Genomic DNA, 20,665 nt, shown 5'->3' with positions numbered 1-20,665 from the left:
CATTCATCTGGTGTCCCTTCTTTACCAGACAGCGCACTACTCTCAACTAAACATTCCTGCTGCACCACCAGTTCACAGCTGCACAGACACAGAACAGTGTTGGCACAAGCCATGAACACTTGTGAGTCTATCAATATCCGTAAAAAATGCACCTGAAAAGTATTCAGCCTATGTAATAGTAAATCCTTGTTAATTAGGGTGTGAAGCCAGGTCCGGTTGATGGGATAGAGTTCTGTAAGCCTACTAACTCGTGTGCTGATGGAATAAGGTAAGTTGGAGGTTCCTAGAATGGAACAATTTTAGAAAACATTTTCTTGTGATTTTTTGTTTCCAGATGATAAGCCTAAACAGTGGCATCTTTACGAAGTAATGAAAAATGTATAGGACAAAGACTGGGGAGAAATATATAATAATCTATAAATCTGTATATTTTAATCAATTTTATTTGAACTTTCAGGTTTGTGCTGTTTCTGGACAAGTTACATGAGTCTTTGTCATAGCAATCTCTCCAACCTGATTTTAAGGTTTTAAAATGGGTTGGCGCCCTCCCTTGGGTTGTGCCTTGGCGGAGATCTTTGTGGGCTATACTCAGCCTTGTCTCAGGATGGTAAGTTGGTGGTTGAAGATATCCCTCTAGTGGTGTGGGGGCTGTGCTTTGGAAAAGTGGGTGGGGTTATATCCTTCCTGTTTGGCCCTGTCCGGGGCTATCATCGGATGGGGCCACAGTGTCTCCTGACCCATCCTGTCTCAGCCTCCAGTATTTATGCTGCAGTAGTTTATGTGTCGGGGGGCTAGGGTCAGTTTGGTATACCTGGAGTACTTCTCCTGTCTTATCCGGTGTCCTGTGTGAATTTAAGTATGCTCTCTCTAATTCTCTCTTTCTCTCTTTCTTTCTCTCTCTCTCTGAGGACCTGAGCCCTAGGACCATGCCTCAGGACTACCTGGCATGATGACTCCTTGCTGTCCCCAGTCCACCTGGCCGTGCTGCTGCTCCAGTTTCAACTGTTCTGCCTGCGGCTACGGAACCCTGACCTGTTCACCGGACGTGCTACCTGTCCCAGACCTGCTGTTTTCAAGTCTCTAGAGACAGCAGGAGTGGTAGAGATACTCTTAATGATCGGCTATGAAAAGCCAACTGACATTTACTCCTGAGGTGCTGACTTGCTGCACCCTTGGCAACTACTGTGATTATTATTATTTGACCATGCTGGTCATTTATGAACATTTTAACATCTTGGTCATGTTCTGTTATAATCTCCACCCGGCACAGCCAGAAGAGGACTGGCCACCCCTCATAGCCTGGTTCCTCTCTAGGTTTCTTCCTAGGTTTTGGCCTTTCTAGGGAGTTTTTCCTAGCCACCGTGCTTCTACACCTGCATTGCTTGCTGTTTGGGGTTTTGGGCTGGGTTTCTGTACAGCACTTTGAGATATCAGCTGATGTAAGAAGGGCTATATAAATACATTTGATTTGATTTGAAAATGTTTTACAGAAGTTCTCTCTACAAAGCACTCAATGGATACATGCCTGGTATGCAGACCAAGAGATAAAGAGGGGGCTAGCGGATGTACAGGAGTACTGCACACTGAAGAATGTTAACTTCTTTCCGTGTGGCTTCGTAGTGCAGCCAGATTCCCCATGGTTAGGATCCTCTCCAGATGGCATCACATTTGATCCCAGTGTGCGACCTCACTTTGGACTCTCAGAGGTCAAGTACCCAAATGTACCAAGTTATGTTGACTGCCCTCACCTGAAGATACAGAATGGAGAGCTGAAGTCTTTACCTAAAGATACAGAATGGAGAGCTGAAGTCCTTACCTGAATATACAGAATGGAGAGCTGATGTCCTTATCTGAGGATACAGAATGGAGAGCTGATGTCCTTATCTGAGGATACAGAATGGAGAGCTGATGTCCTTATCTGAGGATACAGAATGGAGAGCTGATGTCCTTATCTGAGGATACAGAATGGAGAGCTGATATCCTTATCTGAGGATACAGAATGGAGAGCTGATGTCCTTATCTGAGGATACAGAATGGAGAGCTGATGTCCTTATCTGAGGATACAGAATGGAAAGCTGATGTCCTTATCTGAGGATACAGAATGGAGAGCTGATGTGCTTACCTGAAGATACAGAATGGAGAGCTGAAGTCCTTACCTGAAGATACAGAATGGAGAGCTGAAGTCCTTACCTGAATATACAGAATGGAGAGCTGAAGTCCTTACCTGAAGATACAGAATAGAGAGCTGAAGTCCTTACCTGAAGATACAGAATGGAGATGTTGAAGAGATCTCATGCTTACTTCTGGCAGGTGCAAGGTCAAATCCTTCTCACAGGTTGTAGCTGGTGTGACTTTATCATCTGTGCACAGGAGCACATCCTAGTTGAAAGGATATATCAAGATCTACAGGTTTCAAAAACTATAAGAGAGAAGGTTGACCACTTATTTTTACCATTACTTGCAGAAGTGTCTATCTCGCACCTGAATGGATCCCCTGCATGGGTGTCAAGTTTAGTGGTATCATGAAAAATAAGTATTGATGTTCTTGTGAAGAAAACTACAGTGGAATAGATTTGTTTAAAACAAATATTTCAGCAAATGTTCAACAGTTCAGTTAATCAATTACACATCTCTAACATTGTATTCAATCTTGCATTCTGGATATTCTGTGTTTACTTGATATCTTTCCCTCCCCCAACTCCTTGCCTAATTACAGCCAATACAAGCTCCACACACATTATTGATACATGTCATATATAAACAAATTATTATTTTTTTGCTAGTAAATAAACACATGTACATTTACACTGGCTTGGCCCATGCACTGACCAAAGGTCCGTTTTGATAGTTGACCAACAGGCATGCCACTACAAATAATTGGTTGATGCTGCCTGAGATTGTTAGGGGGATGACCGTGTCAAACAGCTTGTGTTCCTTTACTCAGCGGATCATTCTTTCAACAAGCACTCTCAGCCTGGCAATGGATTGGGTCTCCCTAACCTCATGCGCTGGCATCTGTGTGCGTCTTGACAGAAAGGCTGGCCGGTAGACCTTGCACGGAACAATGTCATCTACGAGAAAGCCCTCATCCACCATAATGGCCATGTCAGGTGAGTAAGGAAATAATTCCAGACTGCTTGAAGATCTCCTTGTCACTCACAGATCCAGCATACAATGATGACACAAGAGACGATTGGTGGATGCTGAACCAATGGGCCAAACCTTTCGGCTTCAGACCCAGCGACAGATGAGTCAAAAACAATAAGAAATTGTTGATTGATGGCCGTGTCTGAACATAAAGAAAACCGTTTTAGTACAATATATTGTCCATAACACAAAAAGTAAATCATGTTTAACAATTACAGTAAGATCAAATAATATTCTCTATTAAGTACTGTATTTAATGAAGTTGTCCCTTACTGGTTTTCTTCGAGTAACACTTGTTTCAGATGGATTGGTGCTTGTGACTCTTATAAACCTGGTCTCTGCTGCCCGCTCAATCAAGTGCCAGAAGGCCATCAGGTGGGTGTAGTTTGCAAAACCTAAAGACAGACCCAGACTATTTGAATACCAAAAAAGCTCATTACTATTATTGCCCATCTTCTCTAAGCATCAAGTAGCACTAGACATGATTTAGCTGCTATTGTAGCTGTTGTCACGACGTACTGCCACCAACCACCTTTTTCTGAGCTCTACATCGACCGGGAAACTACGGAAGCTCACAATACCATTACCTTTTGAAGAAACTGAACACAGAGGCACTGAACAATGTTCATTAGCACCTCCTTCGCAGTCCACTCAGGCGTGACACCCGCTGAAGGCCCATTATGCTAACCAGCTAGGCCTGCTAGCTACCTAGAGCTACTTGGAACCCTACTAATTCCACGACTGGTCTATCGACGTCACCGCACGAAGAGGCAAAAACAGACCTACCCCCATCGTGACGTCCCCGAAAGGCTAACTTTCTAGCCCCTGCTATCTGCCTGCTTGCTAACTCGGTCTGCTAACTGCTAGCTCGCCTGCCCGGTCTGCTAACTGCTAGCCCTTGCTAACTGCTTGCTTGCTAACCCGGTCTGCTAACTGCTAGCCCCTGCTAACTGCTTGCTAACCCGGCCTGCTAACTGCTAGCTTGCCCCGGTCTACTAACTGCTAGCTGCCGGCCCCCGGCCTGCTAACTGCTAGCTTACCTGCCCGGTCTGTAACTGCTAGCCCATGCTAACTGCTTACTTAATAACCCAGCCTGCTAACTGCTAGCTTGCCCCGGTCTACTAGCTGCTAGCTTGTTAGCATCTGCCTGCTAACTGTCTGAATCGCCGTGTCCCCAGCCAGCCCAACCACTCACTGGGCCCATATGTTCACTTGGCTACGCATGCCCCTCTCTAATATCAATATGCCTTGCCCATTACTGTCCTGGTTAGTGATTACTGTCTTATTTCACTGTAGAGCCTCTAGCGCTGCTCAATATGCCTTAGCCAACCATGTTGTTCCACCTCCTACATATGCGATGACATCACCTGGTTTAAACATCTCTAGAGACTATATCTCTCTCTTCATTACTCAATGCCTAGGTTTACCTCCAATGTACTCACATCCTACCTTACCTTTGTCTGTACACTATGCCTTGAATCTATGCTATCATGCCCAGAAACCTGCTCCTTTTACTCTATGTTCTGAAAGTGTTAGACGGCCAGTTCATATAGTCTTTAGCCTTAACCTTATCCTACTTCTCCTCTGTTCCTCTGGTGATGTGGAGGTTAATCCAGGTCCTGCAGTGCCAAGCTCCACTCCCACCCCCCAGGTGCTCTCATTTGTTGACTTCTGTTAACGTAAAAGCCTTGGTTTCATGCATGTTAACATTAGAAGCCTACTCCCTAAGTTTGTTTTACTCACTGCTTTAGCACACTCTGCCAACCCAGATGTCTTAGCCGTGTCTGAATCCTGGCTTAGGAAAACCACCAAAAACCCTGAAATCTCCATTGCTTACTATAACGTTTTCAGTTCCAAGATAGAACTGCCAAAGGGGGCGGTGTTGCAATCTACTGCAAAGATAGCCTGCAGAGTTCTGTATTACTATCTAAGTCTGTACCCAAACAATTTGAGCTTCTACTTCTAAAAATTCACCTTTCCAGAAACAAGTCTCTCACTGTTGCCGCTTGCTATAGACCTCCCTCTGCCCCTAGCTGTGCCCTCGATACCATATGTGTATCGATTGCCCCCCATCTATCTTCTGAGCTCGTGCTACTAGGTGACCTAAACTGGGACATGCTTAACACCCCGGCCATCCTACAAACTAAGCTTGATGCCCTCAATCTCACACAAATGATCAATGAACCTACCAGGTACAACCCCAAATCAGTAAATACGGGCACCCTCATAGATGTCATCCTAACTAATTCGCCCTCCAAATACACCTCTGCTGTTTTCAATCAAGATCTCGGCGATCACTGCCTCATTGCCTGCATCCGTAATGGGTCTGCGACCAAACGACCACCCCTCAACACTGTCAAACGCTCCCTGAAACACTTCTGCGAGCAGGCCTTTCTAATCGACCTGGCCGGGGTATCCTGGAATGACATTGACCTCATACCGTCAGTAGAGGATGCCTGGCTATTCTTTAAAAGTGCCTTCCTCACCATCTTAAAATAAATAAGCATGCCCCTCAAAAAATGTAGTACTAGGAATAGATATCGTGCTTGGTTCACTCCAGACCTGTCTGCCCTTGACCAGCACAAAAACATCCTGTGACGTTCTGGATTAGCATCGAATAGCCCCCTTGATATGCAACTTTTCAGGGAAGTTAGGAACAAATATACACAGGCAGTTAGAAAAGCTAAGGCAAGCTTTTTTAAACAGAAATTTGCATCCTGTAGTACTAACTCAAAAAAGTTCTGGGACAGTTCTGTACATTCCATGGAGAATAAGAGCACCTCCAAGCTGCCCACTGCTCCGAGGCTAGGAAACACTGTCACCACTGATAAATCCACTATAATTGAGAATTTCAATAAGCATTTCTCTACAGCTGGCCATGCTTTCCACATGGCTACCCCTACCCCGGTCAACTGCCCAGCACCCTCCACAGCACCCCGCCAAAGCCCCCACCATTTCTCCTTTACCCAAATCCAGATAGCTGATGTTCTGAAAGAGCTGCAAAATCTGGACCCCTACAAATCAGCTGGGCTAGACAATCTGGACCCTCTCTTTCTAAAATGATCTGCCGAAAGTGTTGCAAACCCTATTACTAGCCTGTTCAACCTCTCTTTCGTATCGTCTGAGATTCCCAAAGATTGGAAAGCTGCCGCGGTCATCCCCCTCTTCAAAGTGGGTGACACTCTAGACCCAAACTGCTACAGACCTATATCTATCCTACCCTGTCTTTCTAAGGTCTTCGAAAGGCAAGTTAACAAACCATTTTGTGACCATTTTGTATCCCACCATACCTTCTCCACTATGCAATCTGGTTTCAGAGCTTGCAATGGGTGCACCTCAGCCACGCTCAAGGTTCTAAACGACATCATAACCGCCATCGATAAGAGACATTACTGTGCAGCCGTATTCATCGACCTGGCCAAGGCTTTCGACTATGTCAATCACAACATTCTTATTGGCAGACTCGACAGCCTTGGTTTCTCAAATGATTGCCTCGCCTGGTTTACCAACTACTTCTCTGATAGAGTTCAGTGTGTCAAATCGGAGGGCCTGTTGTCCGGACCTCTGACAGTCTCTATGGGTGTGCCACAGGGTTCAATTCTCGGGCCGACGGGGCTTTACCTAGCAGAGACTAGAAGTAACATTAATGATATGCATATCTCTCATGGCTCAAAGTGGAGGCGAGATTGACTTCATCACTACTTGTTTTTGTAAGAAGTGTTGATATGCTGAATTCACCAAAGTGTCTGTTTAAACTATGAGCACACAGATTGGACACCCATGCATACCACACAAGACATGCCAACAGGTCTATTCACAATCCCCAAGTCCAGAACAGACTATGAGAGGAGCACAGTACTACATAGAGCCATAACTACATGGAATTCTATTCCACATCAGGTAACTGATGCACGCAGTAGAATCAGGTTAAAACAACATATACAAATACACCTTATGGAACAGCAGATACTGTGACGAGACACACACACAGGTACAGACACAAACACCAGCAAATGCACTCTACACACACGTACATTATATTGTTGTATGGTGGTATACATTTTGTATTGTAGATATGTAGTGGTGTAATAATGTTATATGATGAACTGTTTTATATTTGGTTTTATGTGTGATGGAAGTGCCTTTCAACAATTAGAGTATATTTGTCATTCTCACATCTTCCTCCAATTCTGTTACTTCAATTACTTCCTTGATTTACAATCAAAACAACTTAGCTAACATTACGTTTTCGATGTGAACTTTATGTTAAATGTATAGAATAAGCCATTTCTATTATTTCAGATAAACAAGATTTAACTTCTGTGGTGTTTAGGTTTAACACATTTACCCTTCTACAAGTTCAAATCCTGACAAGGGTGAGCGGTTTGACAAAAGGATACTGGTTTTCATATTAAAAAGTTATGGATGATGATAGATTTATAGGGTGAGAGGAACAAGTATTGTCAGAATAAGATAACTTTATTTGTCAATTGTACACAAGGTACAAACGAAATATGACTTCTGCTTTTTAACCCAACTGCTCCTAAAGACACACATACAGCTTTTTGGAGAGGTGCAGGGGAGTGTCACACTGAGCAGCAGTCATTTAGGTCAACATTGGATCATTCAGAGATCCTCACTGAACTTCTGGAGAGAGTTTGCTGCACTGAAAGTAAAGGGGCTGAATAATTTTGCACGCCCAATTTTTCAGTTTTTGATTTGTTAAAAAAGTTTGAAATATCCAATAAATGTCGTTCCACTTCATGATTGTGTCCCACTTGTTGTTGATTCTTCACAAAAAAATACAGTTTATATATCTTTATGTTTGAAGCCTGAAATGTGGCAAACGGTCGCAAAGTTCAAGGGGGGCGAATACTTTCGCAAGGCACTGTATGCTTGAGGTTATATGGGAGAAACTTGGAGAGGGTAGGGGGCTTCAGGTTCCTTGGGATATACTTTGACACTAAACTGACCTGAGCAGAACACATTGAGAGTGTGGTGGTAATGTGTAAGAAGGTGCTAAATGTGATGCGCTGTCTGATGGGGAAGGAGTGGGGGTGCTGGGCATTTGTCATTGATGACCATGTATGTTGCATTGTTCTGATCTGTAATAGACTATGGCAGTATAGGGTATGGTTCAGCAGATCAGACTTCATTAGAAAGGCTACAGGGGCAAGAACTCAGAATATGTAGTGGGGCGTTTCGGGCCTCCCCAGTGGCTGCACTACAGGTGGAGATGGGGGATATGCCATTGCAGATTAGGAGACAGCAGCTGACAAATAAATATTGGGTCAACCTACAGGGACATAGGGTGTCTCATCCTGCGAAAGGGATTTTACAGGCATGCTGGGAACATGAGGAAAGACAGAAGCTTTGGGTGGGTGGGTAATACCCAGGCGAAGGAGATGGCACTGTGTGGAAGGAAGTTTAGTCCAATGGTAGCTATTCCTGTAAATCCACCACAGCTACTCCCGCCTCCAGTAGTTGATCTAGAAGTGTTGGAGAGACTAGCTGGCCATACTGTTGGCCTTACAGTGGGTGGAGTAAGTCGTTAGTAGTAGCTATTTGCTCTGATTCATGTGCAGCGTTGATGAGTCTCCAGTCCTTTAGCTCACGTAGCAGACAAGACCTGCTTTATGAGGTGTTACAAACCCATGGCAGGATTAGACAGATGGGTATACAGATAGGATTTACTTGGGTCCCAGCCAATGTGGGTGTGGAGGGGAACAAGACAGTTGATGTACTGGTTAAACAAGCACTTAGTAGTGGGGATATTGATGTTGTAGTTTCAATGAGCAAGGCAGAGGCAAAAAGCCTGATATGGACAGTGATGGTGCAGAGATGGCAGGAGCAGTGGAATAGAGATACTAAGGGCAGACATTTATTTCAAGTACAAAGGAAAGTCCGGGAGGGGAGGATGGCAGGGCGGGACCTAAGAGAGGAGGCTATGTTTTACAAGATTAAGGGTGGGACACAGCCGGTTGAATAAGAACTTAAATGTGATAGGAACGCATCCAACAGGAAAGTGTGATTATTGCCAGGAAACAGAGACCATGGAGCATGTATTGCCACAGTGGGCAGTATCAGAGAGAAAGAGGTTGAGGTCTAGCATGAAGGGGATATAGGACATTTTAAATAGTATATTGAGGAGAATATCATTAGATAGTTATATTTTATTAAGCGCAACGGGCTGGTAGGTAAGATTTCGTTTCTCCCCGTCTCTGGCCCACACAGTACAGTAGGTGGCGGTAATGCACCATAACTTTGGATGCCAACCGCCGATAAACCTCACCGAAGAAGAATGGAGCCTTTCCGACTATTATGTGAGGAGGCTTTTATTTAGAAAATGTGCGAAATTCCGTGACCCGGAAGTATTTTTTTTGTTGCTAACGAGACACTTATCTGAGGTCGTCTGTTCGTCTTTCACGCTACTGAAAATGTCCAAACTACAGGTGTTGAATGCGTTTCTTACTCAGAAATTAACAGCGGTGGCTGTGGAGATATTTGGGGCAGTGGAGAAAATGATAACAGTGTACGAGGAAGAAATGTCCCGCTCAAATGAGGAGAGCAAACGACTACAAAGACTACTGGATTCGGCTTACAAACCAGAGATAAGATTACATAAAACAGGTTTGTAGCTAACAGGCTGACTGACTGGGGAGGGTCAAGTATTTTTTAAATCTAGTCCAGGGGAGGGTCAAGTCATTTGCAATAATGAAGTGTCGATATTTATAAGTGTTTTAGAATTATTTGCTTTATTAGCCTATACACCGAGTGTACAAAACATTAAGGGTAGTCTTTAATGTCTTTCCGTGACATAGACTGACCAGGTGAAAGCTCTGATAACTTATTGATGTAATTTGTTAAATCCACTTCAGTCAGTGTAGATGAAGGGGAGGAGACCGGCTAAATAAGGATGTTTAAGCCTTGAGGCAATTGGTGAATGGTCAAGACAAAATATTTAAGTGCAAAAAGAAATGCAACAATGAACGAGTATGGTAGTAACTGCCAGGCGTACTGGTTTGTGTCTAGAACTGTAACGCTGCTGGGTTTGTCACGCTCGACAGTTTCCAGTGTATCAAGAATGGTCGACCACCCAAAGGACATCCAGCCAACTTAACACAACTGTGCGAGGCATTGGCGTCAACATGAGCTAGCATCCCTGTGGAACTTTTTGGACACCTTGTAGAGTCCATGCTCCGACGAATTGAGACTGTTATGATGGCTAAAGGGGAGGTGAAACCCAATATTAGGAAGGTGCCCTTAATGTTTTGTACATCGATGCTGCCCCTCGTGATTCTCTGCTGGAGCGCCAAATCAAGTGCGCCTCCAAGCTATTTAGCGTGGTTTCAATCAAATGATCCATAGCCTATAGGCTACAAAGTGCATGCACGGAGAAGCACAGAGTTATATTTCTTAGAGCTGCTGGGGTCATGATAGTCCAACCCTGAGCCCCAGCCTGCTCAGCTAATCAAAAACGTTTTTGTGTGCTGCTTAACCATTGACTGTGTTGCTGCTTAACCATTGACTGTGTTGCTGCTTAACCATTGACTGTGTTGCTGCTTAACCATTGACTGTGTTGCTGCTTAACCATTGACTGTGTTGCTGCTTAACCATTGACTGTGTTGCTGCTTAACCATTGACTGTGCTGCGTAGGTTGCAGATAAGGAGGCGAGTCAAATGTTTCTAATGTAAATATATGTTTTATTTTCTTGCTCGTGGACTAGACTATAGCCTATATTCTGTTCAGTTTGAGAAGGAGAGTGTGAAGATGAGGAGGAACAGAGGTCAACTTTGATAGCTTGCTACTACTATAATAGATTTAATTAAAAACAATGTTTCTTGCCCATGATGTATTTAGTTATTGACTTCACAATAGGCCAGATGCTAGTAACTTAAAGCAGCAGCTGTGGAAATAGACAGCTCGTGGTGCTGAAAGTAGGCATAATTCATTTCAACAGTCTTCATTTGAATTAGACTGAACTAGAGGGCTTTGTTGGAGCCTATTTCTTCCAATTTAAGAAATTAGGTAGGCCTACCTTTTTGACGGATGAAATTGGGCTACAGGCTGCTATATCCATTGATTTGTCAGTCAATTTTCCACCCACCATGCACACTTTAAATAGCCTACCTCCATGTCAGTGAAGGGCTGTTAAAGCCAAGACTCTAATTGAGGGGTATGAGAGGGTATGCCACAGGCCTACCTTTTTATTAAAGAAAATGCCCCCAAAATCACAGGCCTACCCCTTGTTAGTTTAACATTTTGAATAAAATAAAATGAATCCGATTATATAAAGTAATCTATAACAGCGCTTTGGTGCGCAATGCTTTTATGCTAGAACCAAGCTGTAAAATACCCTGGAAAGACGTGAAAGACGTGACTCCGATGCATATGGGGATATCATTGTCCAATTGTTTCTTTGACATTCAAAGGCTGATTTTGCTTGAGAAGTAAAGTAATTCTGTCATTATCAATTCATTAAGATGTTTACTTTCTGTACAATAGATGTTTAAACCCAGACAGCTTTTAGGGAAGCACTTGTGACCTTCTCTCATTGGGTTGAGCCATGGAAGAAGTGTAGCCAGCAGTTAATCTTAAATGTCTCTACATCAGTAGGCCTACTCTGTCTGGGGTGGAAGGGTAGGCCTACCATGCACAGATTCCTATTATTTGCAAACGGGGACAGTTTCGTTGCAAACAAGACACACTGATTTGGCATTGGAGAAGTATGATAAGTTAAACACAGGCCTATGTCTCTGTCCATTCTTAGCCTCTAATTTTGGTAATTTTTATAGTATTAAAATAAGATTCAGCTAAAGTTAAATTATTTAATGCTCTGTTCTGTCCAAGAAGGGAGGGTAAACAGTAGACATGTTCTATCCTATCCACTTTGTTTTTTTTATTCGGGGTAAAGGGTAGGGTACATTTTTTTCAAGTGTTCAGGCCATGGAGGGTTTAGGTAAAATACTCTCAACAAAAATAAAAGCGCAACAGTTAAAGATTTTACTGAGTTCCAGTTCATATTAGGAAATCTGTCAATTAAAATAAATGTATGCCCTAATCTATGCATTTCACATGAGTAGGAATACAGATGTGCATCTGTTGGTCACAGATACTTTTTTTTTTAAGGTAGGGGAGTGGATCAGAAAACCAGTCAATATCTGGTGTGACCACCATTTGCCTCATTCAGCGTGGCATCTCCTTTGCGTAGAGTTGATCAGGCTGTAGATTGTGGCCTATAGAATGGTGTCCCACTCCACTTTGATTGCTCAGCAAAATGGCGCCGGAAGAAATGGCAGCAGTTTTACGGGCGCCCAACCAATTGTGCTATTGTTTTTTTTTCGCGTTATTTGTAACTTATTTTGTACATAATGTTTCTGCAACCATATCTTACGGCAAAAAAAAAGAGTTTCTGGATATCAGGACAGCGATTTCTCACCTTGGATTAGACAAAGATGTTTTCTTCAACAAGCAGGAAGCACAGGACATTCTCCAAACACCCGACAGGGCCAACATCCCCACTATTTGCAAGAGGAGGAGATGCAGGTATAGAGGACACAGAGCAGGATGCCTCATGAGGACCCACAGGAGGCGAGTGTGAAAGCTGCCATTACCATCAATATTACTCGCCGACGTGCAATCACTGGACAATAAATTAGATGAGGTACGATCACAAATATCCTACCAACGGGACATCAAAAACTGTAATATCCTATGTTTTACGGGATCGTGGCTGAATGACGACATGGAAATTCAGCTAGCGGGATATACGCTGCACCGGCAAGATAGAACACGAGGGGGGTGGTCTGTGCATATTTGTAAACAACAGCTGGTGCACTAAGTCTAAGGAAGTCTCTAGATTTTGCTCGCCTGAAGTAGAGTATATTGTGATAAATTGCAGGCCACACTACTTGCCTAGAGTTTTCAGCTACACTTTTCGTGGCTGTTTATTTACTACCACAGACAGATGCTGGCACTAAGACCGCACTCAGTCAGCTGTATAAGGAAATAAGCAAACGGGGAACCACTCAACCAGTGGCGGCGCTCCTAGTTGCCAGAGACTTTAATGCAGGGAAACTTAAATAATTTCTACCAAATTTCTATCAACATGTTAAATGTGCAAACCAGAGGGGAAAAATTATAGATCACCTGTACTACACACACAAAGACGCATACAACGCTCTCCCTCGCCCTCCATTTGGTAAATCCGACCACAACTCTATCCTCCTGATTCCCGCTTACAAGCAAAAATTAAAGCAGGAAGCATCAGTGACTCAGTATATAAAAAAGTGGTCAGATGAAGCTGATGCTAAACTACAGGACTGTTTTGCTAACACAGACTGGAACATGTTCCGGGATTCTTCCGATGGCATTGAGGAGTACACCACATCAGTCACTGGCTTTATCAATAAGTGCATTGAGGACGTTGTCTCCACTGTGACTGTATGTACATACCCCAACCAGAAGCCATGGATTACAGGCAACATTCACACTAAGCTAAAGGGTAGAGCTGCCTCTTTCAAGGTGCCGGACTCTTAACCCGGAAGCTTACGAGAAATCCTGCTATGCCCTGCGACGAACCATCAAACAGGCAAAGCGTCAATGCAGGTGTAAGATTGAATCATACTACACCGGCTTTGAAGCTCGTCTTATGTGGCAGGGCTTGCAAACTATTAGACTACAAAGGGAAGCACAGTCGCGAGCTGCCCAGTGACACGAGCCTACCAGATGAGCTAAATCATTTATATTCTTTCTTAGAGGAAAGCTGCACTGAGGCATGCATGAGCGCATCAGCTGTTCCGGACGACTGTGATCACGCTCTCCGTAGCCGACGTGAGTAAGACCTTTAGACAGGTCAACATACAAATGGCTGCAAACTGATTACCAGGACGTGGGCTCCGGGCATGTGCTGACCAACTGGCAGTTGTCTTCACTGACATTTTCAATATGTCCTTGATTGAGTAATACCAACATGTTTCAAGCAGACCAGCATAGTCCCTGTGCCCAAGAACACAAAGGCAACCTGCCTAAATTACTACAGACCCGTAGCACTCACGTCTGTAGCCATGAAGTGCTTTGAAAGGCTGGTAATGGCTCAGATCAACACCATTATCCTAAAAACCTTAGACCCACTCCAATTTGCATACCGCCCAAACAGATCGACAGATGATGCAATCTCTATTGCACTCCACACTGCCCTTTCCCACCTGGACAAAAGGAACACTTATGTGAGAATGCTATTCATTGACTACAGCTTAGTGTTCAACACCATAGTACCCTCAAAGCTCATCACTAAACCAAGGATCCTGGGACTAAACACCTCTCTCTGCAACTGGATCCTGGACTTTCTGATGGGCTCCCCCCAGGTGGTGAGGGTAGGTAGCAACAACTGCGCAAAACTGAAAGCACGAAACACTGCTTTTAACCAGGGCAAGGTGACGGGGAAACATGACCGAATACAAACAGTGTAGCTATTGCCTCCACGGCAATCAAACAAGCTAATCGTCAGTATAGAGACAAAGTTAGTCGCAATTCAATGGCTCAGACACAAGGTATGTGGCAGGGTCTACAATCAATCACGGATTACAAAAAGAGAACCAGCCCTGTCGCGGACCAGGATGTCTTGCTCCCAGACAGACGAAACAACTTATTTGCTTGCTTTGAGGACAATACAGTGCCACTGACACGGCCCGCTACCAAAACGAGCCGACTCTCCTTCACTGCAGCCGACGTGAGTAAAACATTCAAACGTGTTAACCCTCGCAGGCCCAGACGGCATCCCCAGCCGTGTCCTCAGAGCATGCACAGACCAGCTGGCTGGTGTGTTTACGGACATATTCAGTCAATCCTTATCCCAGTCTGCTGTTCCCACATGCTTCAAGAGGGACACCATTGTTCCTGTTCCTAATAAAGCTAAGGTAACTGAGCTAAACGACTACCGCCCCGTAGCACTCACTTCCGTCATCATGAAGTGCTTTGAGAGACTAGTCAAGGACCATATCACCTCCACCCTACCTGACACCCTAGACCCACTCCAATTTGCTTACCGCCCCAATACGTCCACAGACGACGCAACCACACTGAACATTGCCCTAACCCATCTGGACAAGAGGAATACCTATGTGAGAATGCTGTTCGACTACAGCTCAGCATTTAACACCATAGTACCCTCCAAACTCGTCTTCAAGCTCGAGACCCTGGGACTCGACCCCGCCCTGTGCAACTGGGTACTGGACTTCCTGACTGGCCGCCCCCAGGTGGTGAGGGTAGGTAACATCTCCACCCCGCTGATCCTCAACACTGGGGCCCCACAAGGGTGCGTTCTCAGCCCTCTCCTGTACTCCCTGTTCACCCACGACTGCGTGGCCATGCACGCCTCCAACTCAATCATCAAGTTTGCAGACGACACTACAGTGGTAGGCTTGATTACCAACAACGACAAGACGGTCTACAGGGAGGAGGTGAGGGCCCTCGGATTGTGGTGTCAGGAAAATAACCTCGCACTCAACGTCAACAAAACAAAGGAGGTGATCGTGGACTTCAGGAAACAGCAGAGGGAGCACCCCCCTATCCACATCGACGGGACAGTAGTGGAGAGGGTAGTAAGTTTTAAGTTCCGCGGCGTACACATCACGGACAAACTGAATTGGTAAACAATGCCACTTAATATAATGTTTACATACCCTACATTACTCATCTCATATGTATATACTGTACTCAATACCATCTACTGCATCTTGCCTATGCCGTCCTGTACCATCACTCATTCATATATCTTTATGTACATGTTCTTCATCCCTTTACACTTGTGTGTGTGTGTATAAGGTAGTTGTTGTGAAATTGTTAAGTTAGATTACTCGTTGGTTATTACTGCATTGTCGGAACTAGAAGCACAAGCATTTCACTACACTCGCATTAACATCTGCTAACCATGTGTATGTGACAAATAACATTTGAACCCTCCCCTAACCCGGACAGCGCTGGGCCAATTGTGCGCCGCCCCGTAGGTCTCCCGGTTGCGGCAGATCCTGGACTCATACCAGGATCTCTAGTGGTACAGCTAGCATTGCGATGCAGTGCCTTAGACCACTGCGCCACTTGGGAGGTGACAGCAACCAATTTGAGTTGGTTGGGATGAGTCAGACCGCAGAGTGAAGGAAAAGCAGCCAACAAGTGCTCAGCATATGTGGGAACTCCTTCAATACTGTTGGAAAAGCATTCCAGGTGAAGCTGTTTGAGAGAATGCCAAGGCAAAGGGTGGCTATTTGAAGAATCTCAAATATAAAATATTTTGGTCTGTGTAACACTTATTTTGGTTACTCCATGATTCCATATGTGTAATTTCATAGTTTAGATGTCTTCTATTATTCTACAATGTAGAATAATAATTTAAATCTACAATGTAGAAATAGTAAAAATAAACTCTTGAATGAGTAGGTGTTCTAAAACCTTTGACTGATAGTGTTCACAGTTAAAAATTTCAACCAATCGCTTGGTCGAAAGAACATTACTTTCGGTCAACCAATATTTTTTTGGGGGGGGCGGGGTCAACCCTAATTCTGAGTTTGAGAATCTCCCCACAGAACTGTCAACCACCCTTAACTTGGTGATACATTTTTTTAAATTTATTTTTTTAAACGAGAACCAAGATATTTAGAAAATGCTCCATTATTAAAATAAATGTTTTTCTCCATTAGGAGCGATATATACGCCGCAATCTTGTATATTTCAAATGTTTTACTCATTGATCGAGACAGTTGAGTGTCATCATGGCGTGGTACTTTGGGGTGGACCTAGCTCTCAAACTCTAGGAGGCATTCTGCCTTCTCTCTGCAGTTCTCAGACATTTGCTTCTCCCACGACTGCCTCGTGAACTTAAATCCCAACGATGTTTTAACGCTTCGAAACGTCAATCATCGCTTTTGAAACACATGGCCCTTTCATCAGCGAGAAAGAATCCTTCAAATAAGAAAGGTTGACTTACTGTAGCAGTTAAAGATCCATACAGCTATTTGGGCCTGCACTTCCCGAGTTACGCTTACACATAGTTGTTCAGAGCATGCTAGATGGCTCATTTACACCGGTGGTTCGCCTCTTGTCTTCTGTCTGTTTTCCGTAAACAAGCTCTGTAGCATGGAGATATGGCCATGTGGGAAGACTAACACTATCAAGGTGTGTATCAATTTAACTTTTTTGTTTTTTTTCAATGATTTCTCGCTGATATGAAAGATAAAATCCTTCTACTTCCAATACCTTACGCAAGTGACGTGTGTTTAAAGTTCAGATTGAGCGTTGTGGAGCATAACAAAACTCCCCCCTATAGAAGACACCTTCTTCCAATGACTCTAGTGTCATGTAATGGAAATTATTCATGATAAAGGGCTAGGGTGGCCCACCTGTCTCAATCCATGAGAAGATTTTAAATAGACCAGATTTAGACCAATGACTCAACATATGACTTTATAACTGCAATGGCACTGTAGCACTTTGTATGGTTTACAAAGTACAAATTGATTTTTGAGAATGATATGCTCATGATGGTGTATTAATGTCTGTTTTTATGGGGTGAAGCCAAAGACAAATTTCCACATTGCGTCGACAATAACGTTTTTCTAAAGCAGAAATGATTTACTGAAGGTGGACTAGGCTTTTTGTGACATTTTGGACTTACCCAGGCCTCCTTTAAGACTCTTTCATTTGTAGGTGATACAGAGTAAACATATGTAACTTTACCGCTTGCTCTGTATAATATGAGTAGTATTTACATTTCTAACAATTTGCTTAAATTTATGAGTACTGACAAATATAAACATGAATATTGAAAATGTTTTATATGGCAAAAGTTTCAATATATTGTTGAACATAAAAGAATAGATAATACTACTCATATTACAGAGCAATCGATAAAGCTTCAAATTACACTTTTGCTTTGTAGCACCTACAGATGAAACATGTCGTAAGAGGCCTGGGTAAGGACAAATTGTCACAATATTCCAACTTCAAATAAATCATGCTTTAAGATATTTCAAGAATCCTTCTTCCTTCTATGGATTACATTTTGTGAAAATCCCCAAAGTCATGGTTTTGTTCTAGTTTCGTGAGGAATCACCCGTAAGTCTTAGTATCAGACTATAAGATTAACAGTATCTAAGTATTGTACATTTTATGTTGGCCTATTTCCCTTATGTTACCTTCTCCATCACTCCAGAACCCCAGCAGCTCACTGTCCCAGTCCCTGAGGAGGTTCCCTCTGAGCAGCTGCACTGTGAGCAGGAGTGCAGCCCAGGTCTGGAGCAGGAGGACTCAGACCCTACACAGATTAAAGAGGAACAGGAGGACCCAGATCACACACAGATTAAAGAGGAACAGGAGGAGATCAGGACCAGACAGGAGGAAGAGCAGCTTCAGGGGCTGGAGTCTGATATCAAAGAGTTCATATTCACTCCTTCCTGTGTGAAAAATGACTGTGATCAGGACCCCCCTCAGCCCTCACATCTTTCCCAAACCCTAACAATGCAGACCAGAGAGAGGGACTTAGTATGCATCAGCACAACTACAGAGATGGAAACTGAACCTGATGGCGAGGTTTACAGAGGAACAGAATCAAACAGTTACTCTCCACCCGTCCCTGTAGTAAATGGAGCTCAATGTGAAGTCAGTGAAAATGTTAACGGGGGGGTGCCAGTGTTAAAGCTACTACCAGTGTTAAAGCTACTCAAATCAAAGAGAATGTGGACAAATGAGAGACAAAATTCCAGTACCTCTGCAGAGGGCTGGAAAACCGATGCCATGACCAATCAGAAATCAGCCAGTCATGGCAATGCTGCTCCTTGTTGCAAAGTGTGTGGGAAGTCTTTTAAATTTCTGGTGGCTTTAATTAATCATGCGCAAACAGTACATGCAAATGATGCAAAACATATGTGTGGTGTGTGTGGAAAAAACATGAACTCTTCTCAATGTATGATAGAACACCAACAATCTCACATTGCAGAAAAACCTTTTTGTCATATTTGTGGCAAATGTTTCCATTGTAATGCTAAACTGAGAACGCATATGCGTGTCCACACAGGAGAGAGACCATATTGGTGCCAAAAATGTGGCAAAGGCTTCAGGCAGCAGCAAAACCTGAAAGAGCATATGAGGACTCATACAGCGGAGAAACCGTATCGGTGTGAAGAATGTGGCAAATGCTTCAAACACTCGAGCAGCCTGACCGTGCATATGAGGAACCACACGGGGGAGAGACCATATAAGTGCCATTTTTGTGAGAAGTCCTTTGTCTCAGCAAGTAAACGAAGTCTCCACCAACGGATTACATTGGAAAGAACTGGAAACTGTTTCAGTGCAGCCAGTGCAGCAGAAGCTTTAGTCATGTGGGGACCCTGAGAAAGCACATGAAGAACATGTACAAACAGTGCCCCCAATTCCAAACCAACACCGCACCCCAAGCGACTCACGTTGCGTTCCTTCCAATGTCACATGTTGCTGAACTTAAAGAGGGTCACTTTCAGAATGGAGATTGTAATTAGCCCCTAACCCCTCAAGAATTTTCACTGATTCATCTTTGGGAGAACAATGAAATCTCCTGCAGTGATCATTCAGTGACAGAAGACATGTAATGTACACAGAACCATGTAGTGTGATACATTTAAATCTTATCCAGAGTGACTTACATTTATTGTGTTCATCTTAAGGCACGGTTTCCCAAAGTAGGTCCTAGGCCTCCCCGAGTGCACGTTTTTGGTTTTTTGCTTAGCACTACACAACTGATTTCAAATCATCAAAGTTTTATGAGGTGTTGGTTATTTGAATCAGCTATGTAGTGCTTAGGGGGAAGAAAATAAAAAAAGTTCACCCAGGAGAAACCCTTTGAGAAACCCTGTCTTAAGGTAACTAGGTGAGACAAGACCATATATCACAGTCGTATAGTAAAAAAATAAAAAATGTTTAAAAGGTGAAGATTCTGTAAATCTATATAAATGCATATAGTGACCACTGAATTGCTGTTACTGTAGGATAGACAGTTCTACACCCTTCCACATTCTGTGATCATTTATTTTTGAATTCATTGTTTGTTTTTTGTCTACCAAGCTGAGAATATATGGAAAATCTGTGCTGTCATGTTTTAGGATGTTCATGTAACGGTGTTGTTAATGAGGCATAGTTTTACTTTGTCTGTAATATCTCTGCTGTGAGAAAATGGAAAATAAGTTTCAAAAAATAAGCGCTCTCCTTTGTCTTTTGCTGCCATGCAGCTTAGCAAATGTTAAAATAAAATAGATATTGAATTGAAATAATTAAAATATGTTTTGGCTTTAGTGTGTATGTTTAGGCTACTTAAGGCATTTAAATCTAGTACACGATTAACTGAATTGAGAACAGAGACTGAATGCAATATGACATTTTATGAAATAGTTTGGGAAATGGCCTTCTCTTGAGGGAAGATCCTCGGCGCCAGATGATGTGATTACAATTAAGAGAATTTGGGTAAGTTTGACACATAAATACATTGCAAGA

The 20,665-nt window shown here is 43.3% G+C and overlaps 1 protein-coding gene across 1 annotated transcript in view; it reads left to right on the top strand.

Annotated features, from left to right (window-relative positions):
• Window positions 1-9,550: 9,550 nt before the first annotated feature.
• LOC139369499 (zinc finger protein 91-like) overlaps window positions 9,551-20,665 on the top strand; it is a 28,998-nt gene continuing 17,883 nt past the window's right edge. The window contains exons 1-2 of the mRNA XM_071108743.1: window positions 9,551-9,777; window positions 18,357-19,532. Of these exons, the coding sequence (XP_070964844.1) occupies window positions 9,585-9,777; window positions 18,357-19,532 (1,369 nt within the window). The 5' untranslated portion in view covers window positions 9,551-9,584. The remainder of the gene's footprint in view (window positions 9,778-18,356; window positions 19,533-20,665) is intronic.

This window comes from Oncorhynchus clarkii, chromosome 17 (genome assembly GCF_045791955.1).
Source record: "Oncorhynchus clarkii lewisi isolate Uvic-CL-2024 chromosome 17, UVic_Ocla_1.0, whole genome shotgun sequence".
NCBI lineage: Eukaryota > Metazoa > Chordata > Actinopteri > Salmoniformes > Salmonidae > Oncorhynchus > Oncorhynchus clarkii.
This window is presented reverse-complemented; position numbering and strand designations above follow the sequence as displayed.